This window comes from Anarrhichthys ocellatus, unplaced genomic scaffold (assembly GCF_004355925.1).
Source record: "Anarrhichthys ocellatus isolate YVR2014 unplaced genomic scaffold, GSC_Weel_1.0 scaffold25, whole genome shotgun sequence".
Taxonomy (NCBI): Eukaryota; Metazoa; Chordata; class Actinopteri; order Perciformes; family Anarhichadidae; genus Anarrhichthys; species Anarrhichthys ocellatus.
Genome location: NW_022280055.1, coordinates 3,449,955 through 3,458,345, shown reverse-complemented (window position 1 = coordinate 3,458,345; position 8,391 = coordinate 3,449,955). Strand labels below are relative to the sequence as shown.

At 39.6% G+C, this 8,391-nt stretch overlaps 1 protein-coding gene across 3 annotated transcripts in view; it reads left to right on the top strand.

Moving 5' to 3' along the window:
* Positions 1–8,391, top strand: part of trim67 (tripartite motif containing 67) — a 39,430-nt gene that overhangs the window by 25,253 nt on the left and 5,786 nt on the right. The window contains exons 5-11 of one of the 3 annotated variants that reach the window (XM_031861441.1): positions 658–811; positions 2,816–2,896; positions 4,438–4,601; positions 4,948–5,086; positions 6,126–6,161; positions 7,318–7,442; positions 7,590–7,768. In XM_031861441.1, coding sequence (XP_031717301.1) covers positions 658–811; positions 2,816–2,896; positions 4,438–4,601; positions 4,948–5,086; positions 6,126–6,161; positions 7,318–7,442; positions 7,590–7,768 — 878 coding nt within the window. The remainder of the gene's footprint in view (positions 1–657; positions 812–2,815; positions 2,897–4,437; positions 4,602–4,947; positions 5,087–6,125; positions 6,162–7,317; positions 7,443–7,589; positions 7,769–8,391) is intronic. The other 2 variants (XM_031861439.1, XM_031861440.1) reach the window with 2 other exon arrangements.

Sequence of the window (8,391 nt, the reverse complement as noted above, 5' to 3'; positions counted from 1 at the left end):
CACACACACACACACACACACACACACACACACACACACATCCCCTTGCTTCCATTTCATCTGAATATTTTATAATGTATTGATTATGTGGTCCTTTATGGTTGCCAACAGCTAAATCGTAACTAGAGTCTCTTAAAAAAAATCAAGGGAGGATATCAGTTCAGGAACATTTGTAAATACAATACAGTTTGAAGTGATCTGAAGTGGGGAAAATTAAGCTAAATGAAGCAATTTGCGTTGTAATGCTCGAGGATGAATTTCTAAATACCAGGCTCATGTTTTCAAGAAGATCCCATCAAATGTTTTGCAGTTGAGAGTAGTTTAATATAATGTATTCACTCCCCCCCTCCCCCGAGGCAATAAAGCTCTGACTAGCAGATGAGGGGTCTAATTCTTAGCCTTAAATATTTGAACTGCACTAATGCCTGCCTCATTTCACTTGTCAGACACAGTGTAATAAAGCCAGGCTAATGGAACTGTACCCAGAGCAGAGAAGCTGTTCTGCCGGGAGAGTATCCCAGCCCTGCAAGCATAGATATTGACTTCAGATGCTCTCATTTCCTGTGTTTGTTTGACTGTACATGTCTTTTCACATGCTTATCTTGCATCACTGTGTACATGCGTGCTTCAACCTTGCCTACATATGTGTGTGTGTAGATCTCAGATGCTCTGATCAAGAGGGTCATATCATCTCAGGACCAGTGGGTGAAAGGAGCCCTGGAGCCAAAAGTAGGCCCTGAGTTTGACCTCACCCTCAACACCGACTCGCTGCTCCAAACCATCTTGCAGCTGGACTTCTGCCAGGGCAAAGGTGAAGACACGAAAGCACACACTGCCTATTCAATTGGCAATTTGTATTATACCTTTGTTAAATTGTATCGTACCTTTTTCCTAATTTCTATTCATTTTTCATACAATCAACTAATTGTATTCTTAACTTCTCTGTATTAACACTTGTATTTAAAGGAGTACTCCATCGATTTAGTAGTGAGCTCATAAAGATGGGGGGTCGAACAAAAAACTGAAAGAGTACCATCACTTTCAATGTAGCTGAGGCAGAGAGATTTTGACTTATATTCCATAGTATGGGTCAAGCTCCACTCCACTTGATCCTACATTTCCCATAATGCAACTGGTTGTGTCATTATGCCGGTTTAACATAATGACACGTCTCATTTAATCTTCCACTTGATTAAAAGAACCACATCGATTTAAGTGTCAACAAAAAAGGTTTGCAAAATGTCTGCCAAACTGCCATCATTGGCAGTTGCATTTAAATAAAATCCAACATTAACACCAATGCAATCAGCTCAGTTCATTTTAAAGGAGGTAAATACAGTTTATATATGGTTTTTGACTAGTAACTAACTAAATTAGTTATTACAAGGCTAGCAGAGGAGGTAACCATCTTGGAATTACGCTTGAACACTCCCAAGTCAGAATAACGAGAGGATTTCCTGTTGTTCCCATACTGCTGTAATAGAATTACAGTATGGTGGAGTGCCCCTTTAAACAGGCAACATAACATGTAGTTTTTGTCGCTCTTCCCTTCAGAGGTTTCTTCCAGCTGTACAACAATGTACATAGCTGATTAGGTATTCATTGGCTGTTGCTACCCAGCAACCAGTTGGCGTGCATGAGTAAACACAACGTCCTTTACATTGATTCTGCGGCAGTCTTAGAAATTACCCAGATATATTGTTAATGTACATTAAATATGTAATCAGCACTCTGCATATTTTATTATGATACGGATCCACTGGGGCAGTAAAGATCAGGCGTTTTCCTTTGTAGATGTTGATTCAACATCGCTATAATAGTGAATAATGCTCATTATTACATTACATGCAATATTTTATTTGCATTTATTAAAAATGCATTGTGATCTATTACAAATATCATGACCCTGATTGAGTCGCACTTGAAGGAGACTTTCTCTAATTTGAGTAGGCTGAGTAGGCTTGTAAGTAGTTGAGAGGCTTTGGTCGTCCTTCCCTTTGTTCTTTAATTAAGTCAGACGACATGAAACCCATCTGTACGTTTCCCCACCGTCACATCAGGAACAAAGCGAAGGAGTTTTAACATGGAGCATTTGATTTCATGTCTTTGAATTTTAGTCTTTGACACCCTGAGAAACAACACAGTGCAGGAGGTGTTCTGGTTCATAAGTAGCCTGAAAGTATTCTCCTTCATTTTAAGTTATAATTGCATCATTCCCAAGAAGACTCATGGCTGTACTAGCTCAAAAGGGTGCTTCTACTCAATACTGAGCAAAGGGTCTGAATACTTATGACCATGTAATATTTCAGTTTTTCTTTTTTAATAAATTTGCAAAAATTTCTACATTTCTGTTTTTTTCTGTCAAGATGGGGTGCTGAGTGTACATTAATGAGAAATAAAATGAACTTTTTTGATTTTAGCAAATGGCTGCAATGAAACAAAGAGTGAAAAATTTAATAGGGGTCTGAATACTTTCCGTACCCACTGTATATATAAGAGATTTTCTGACATAAGAAGTATTTATGAAGTATAATAGTCTGACCTACAAGTCAATGATATATGGTGAACATTATTAAATTTACATATCATTTGCAAATTAATGACCATAAGGCTTTTGTGTTGCCGCTGTTGGTCATTTTGTTGACACAGCACAAGCTCTTCACTGCGTCAGCGAATATTTACCTTTTGTCATGTTTCTAATGCATTCAATCCAAATATCTGCACTGGTCTCACTGTCAGTTCCAGCTGCTTTATGTGCCATCTTTTGTCCATGTGCTCTTACATTAAAACATCCAAACCAACGTCATATTTACAGATGTGCAGGAGAATCCGTTATTGAAACAAATGCAGGCAGCAGACAGTGGTGAGGCTGAGCTGGAGACAGAGAGCCCAGGAGGTATTTCAGAGACTCTACTTTTCACAGTGAACCTCTGTTTTCCTTCCTTGAATTTTTTTCGTCACTCCTTCCTCGTCCCTCAGCACTGCTTATGGTTGGAAGATCACCGGTCCTTTTGTCCCACAGCGTCTATCTGGTCTCTGCATGGTTATTGTTTTCCAGCTCCTCTCCAATGAATGGCACCTCTGCAGAATAGCGCTGCCTTCACTGGAGCACAAAGTTTCCATATAAGTCACAGAAATTTGTTGCCTGAAGTACTTCTCTGTGTTCCATGCTAGTCTTTGGTTACCAATCCTTTGATTTTTTTTGTGGAAATAATCATTTGTGCCACCTTTCAGCACAAATATAATAAAAGGAAATGTGTATTAAACATGATCCCCAAATGTCAGAATCACAATTATTGAATTGTTATCTAAAATAAACAATAAAGATAATATTTTTCAATTAAGAAAATCTTAAAATGAAATTGTAAAATATGGATTTAAAGTATAGCACACTACAAGTAATAAATGGAGAATATATTGCTGCAAACATGAATACAAATGATAAAATTGCATTCATTTAACAACAAATAATCGTCATCTTGTGGTTGTGCATGAATCAAAGAACTACTTTGGCTACAAATGCTGTGATTACTGTGACATTGATAAAGTGAATCGATAAGTACAGTGTATATCAGATCGACCCTGCTATGTTGTTCCCTCTGTCATGACTGCTGCCTTTCCTCTGTGTATTCACTACTACTTATTTTGGTCTTGAAAGATCAGATAACAAATGAAGAAATGATGAATGAAGCAGAATTCATCACCCTGAGATCTCCACTTGTGTGTGTTCAGTGGTTATTTTTACCCTGATGTTGTTGTTTGTGTGTTTGTTTCAGCTCCTTTTGGAATGCAGTCATGTCCTGTTTGTTAGCACCAATTTTACCACCACAAGGGTTAGACAGATATGATTGTTTATTAGAAAATTCTTTGATATGACATTCATTTTTTGACTTCTTTAACAAGCCAAGATTCCTGCCCTGAATCTAGCAATTAGCTAAATATGTTCGTCTGTCTTTTCAATAGGCAGTTTGTATCTCAAGACAGTCTACTTATCATTTGAGAGGTTGTCCCACCTTGACAAGAACACCTACTACTTAAATGTCTTACAAGAAATAAGCAATATACTGTTTAAATAATTGCTGCCGGAGGGTTTGTCACAGAATATCAACTAGTCTTCGAAGCTTATATTGGTCTTATCCTATGCCCCACTACTGCTACCTCTATAATGTATATATATGTCTTCACATGGCCTACTTCAAGCCTCCACCAATTCCCACCGGTTGCCCTGTGTATAAACATGAAAATGTTTTCATCCCCCACTAGATCTACAGTAAAGCCCGTCTTTCTCTCCCATCAGTTTGTTTAAAGTCAACCAGCCAGCTGACGACATGTCATGTCTTCTTTCTCTCTTCGTGCATCCACCCACCCTTTCATCTCTCCTTCCTCTAAACTCCCCATTACAATCTTTACGTCTCATCCATCTTTTTCTCCCCACAGTGGAGTCTGGACCCTCGGTACCGGTGGCTCCTCTCTTGCAGCTGGAGAAGTGCTGCACCAGGAACAACAGCGCCACCTTGGCCTGGAGGGTAACTGCGCCCCCTGTCAGCCTCATTGAGGGCTACATCCTGGAGCTGGACGACGGCAACGGAGGACAGTACAGGGTCTGTGCCTCGCAAAAACCCATTCGTAATGTGCATGTCATGTTGTCGCTAATATGACACCATGCAGTAAATGATGTCACTTCTGTGGCTAGTCTTCCTTTTGATTTTATTATTAATTATCCATATGCTGCTCAACTCTGACTGAAGCCAGATGGTAGTGTGTGTGTGTGTGTGTGTGTGTGTGTGTGTGCGTGTTATATGTGTGTCATCAGTAAACATGCATTTTAAGTGTGTGAGTCTTTACTAATACTTGAGTCCATCTTGTGTGTTTAAGCAGCGAACAAACATGTGCATGCACTTAATCTGCATTTGTAATGATGCTACTAAAATGTGTGTGTGCCCCCAGGAGGTGTATGTGGGGAAGGAAACAGTGTGTACTGTGGACGGCCTTCATTTTAACAGCTCCTACAATGCCAGGGTGAAAGCCTACAATGCTATCGGTGTGGGGCCGTACAGCAAGACTGTGGTGCTCAAGACCTCTGATGGTAGGCAATATGTGTGTGTGTGTGTGTGGGGGGGGGTGTTCTACAGCTTTGCCAAATTGACACTAAGTGTCGGCTAAAGGATAATGTCTGTATCCTTCAGAATAATCCTCCTTTGATTGTCTTGATTTTATTGTTTCCCGCAGAATAGTTGTATTTGTGTGATGATCTTCGTAAAAGATTTGAAGACACAAATGAATTGTAGCATGTAAAATTGATTAGACAAGGAAAGGAAGGGAGTCAAAATGAAAGGAGAGGAGAGTAAGGCAATTGGAAGGAAACAGAAAAGATATAGAAAGGGAAGGGATGGAAAAGGACAGGGAGGAGGGCAAAATAAAGGATAGTACAAGGAAAGGAAAAGGAAAGGAAAGAAGGGAGTGGACAAGGAAAGAAAGAAATGAAGAAAAAGGGGAAGGAGAGGGGAGTAATGTTAAAAGTAAGGAAAAAAAGAGGATAAGAAAAGAAAGGGGAGGAGTAAAAGACCGAGAGGAAAGAAGAGGAAAGGAAATGAGAGAACCTGTAAGAAAAGGAAAGGAAAGAGGGGAGTGGACAAGTAAGAAATTAATGGAAAAGGAAATGTTAGGGAAGAAGGAATGAAGAGTGAAAAAAGAGAGGAATAAATAGGATATAGGCAAGAAAAGGAAGGGAGTGGACAAGGATGGAAGGAGGAAAGTATACAAATAAGTGTAGTAAAGAAAGGAATGAAGAGTGAAGAAAGACAATTAAGGAAAACAAAGCTGAAGAAGGCAAAGGAAAGAAAAGAAAGGTGTTAGAGATAGAAGGAGGAGGATAAAAGGGGACAATGACAACATTTTCCACAACCACAGTGGGATGAAGGTGAGAGTCACACTGAGACACTCTATCTCACTTTGCCAGTTTCAGCAACAATGGGCATTAGTCTGTTTTGTGACTGATAACCGTTCATCCCTCCCGCCCTCTTTTTTTCCTTTTCTTTGGCATTTAATTTTCTTTGTCAACTCGCCCTCTTTTTCCTCCTCTTGCTCCTCATCGCCTCCTCCTTCTCTATCCTCGAGGACTGTAGCTTCCTCCAAATACACAGAGAAAAGAGACATGACAAGTAAATAACAAACATTGATTTTTATGTACAATTTTGTGTGTGTGTGTGTGTGTGTGTGTGTTTGATGTGTCACCACTTCCAAATCAATGATGCAGCATAAGGTTGTAGCCAGCTGATGAAGCATTTCTGCCTTCAGGCAGCTATAGTAAATGCATCCCTGATGTTTCTGTTCTGATTTTTCGTGGCTTTAGTTTGTGTGTGTGTGTGTGTGTGTGTGTGCGCGCGTGCTTTTATCCTGCAGCTATAAACTCACCCACGCACTTATGCCCCGCCAGACAGAACGTTATATATGCCGTGTATGTAATGCCAGACATGGATTTCCATACGTAACTCTGTCCAGAAGGAACCCACTGATAATACGTGTGTTAATGTGGCAACAGACGACTCTCCTAATATAGCAGCTGATGGTCATCTAATCACAGTGGAGGCTTAGAGACTTGTTGAAAATGTCCTGATGGGCTGATTAATAACATTTCATAATGTCTGAAGCCGCCTTTCAGCTTCATGAGTCCGAGCTATTTCTTGTTTATCAAAATGAATCACATAAGGTGTTAGTGGACAAATTGTGCATTTGCCATTCCCTTTCAATCTCCTTAGTTATATTGTGTATATTATTGTCTGAAATGTATCGATAGTACAACAATGAATTGCTGCTTCTGCAACACAAAATCAGCTGTTTCTTGAAGCTTTGACTGATTTAATTCAAATTATTTTAACGTATGAATGTATCTTGTTATATACACATACATTGCTTTAATACAGCAAAATAAGTTGTTAATATTATTATATTTTATTACAACAGAACATTATCTGTTATCCTGACATGATTATTTGACAAAATGTCATTATGACAGGGCGTATTTCTTGTTATAAGAGCAGATTTGAGTTTCTCACCGCGTTAGCGGAGTGTGTCCATATTGATGAGGATAAAAACAATTAATGAGCACCATCAACATGATGGAAAGCTGCTAATATGATATTACTGCATGTTTTGGCAAGCAAAAGTGTGACACCAGTTTGTGAAGGAAGGGTTTAGGTACAAATGTGGTTTTGTGACTGACTACATGGGTCTGAATGGTGGCACAGACTTTCAGAACTTCTAATTCTATATCTATCTTAATACTCATCATGACCAACTGTTGTCTCCCTCCTACAGTGGCCTGGTTCTCCTTTGACCCCTCCACGGCTCATCGGGACATAGTTCTGACCAATGAAAACCAGACAGTCACCTGCAGCAGCTACGACGACCGCGTGGTGCTGGGAACTGCTGCTTTCTCCAAAGTAAGATCACACGTGTTGTCTGTTTTATGGATTTTTATACGTAGATTCGATTTCTTTCTCATATGAGTGAGCGGGTGACCAAAATCAGTTTTCACATCACAAAATCAGTTTTCACATCACATTTGTTAACTTCCACGTGAATCTCAGGGCATCCACTACTGGGAGATCCGCATCGACCGCTACGACAACCACCCTGACCCTGCCTTTGGCGTGGCGAGGATCAACACCATGAAAGACATGATGCTGGGCAAAGATGACAAGGCGTGGGCCATGTATGTGGACAACAACCGCTCCTGGTTCATGCACAACAACTCCCACACCAACAGGTAGGTGTCTACTATATTGGTCTATATACAGTATGTGTTTTTAACGCCGTTGGTATTATTTCGATGGGAGTCACCAATAGCTGATATCCTATGTCAACGATAGATCATCAATACAAATACGAAGCCCAGCAAAGACAGTTCAACGAATTCAAAGTAAAACAAAGCCACCTCACGGCCATCACTAAATAACTGACTGATTGATTGAGATGCAACGAACCAAACCTTTTTGTAACTTTTCTTCAAATATTAAATAAATATAGTCTGCACTTTAAGTGTGAACACTAGCTGAGGTTTTTTTCCATGACCTGACAACTTAAAAGTTGTATTAGCTAACATTAAAAAAACATGTATTATTATTATTGAATAACCAATTAATTAGTTAGTTACAGCTTTGAACTTGTATGCCTTATTAGAAAATGTATTCATCTTTATTCATAAACAACACTTGTATGTCAATGAGAACAGCAGGAGGCTGTACTCTCTTTTTCTATTCATCATTATGAGTTCTGCAGTAAATCTCACACAACAAAGCACTAAACACACACACACACACACACACACACACACACACACACCCACACACACACACACACACACACACACACACACACACACACACACAC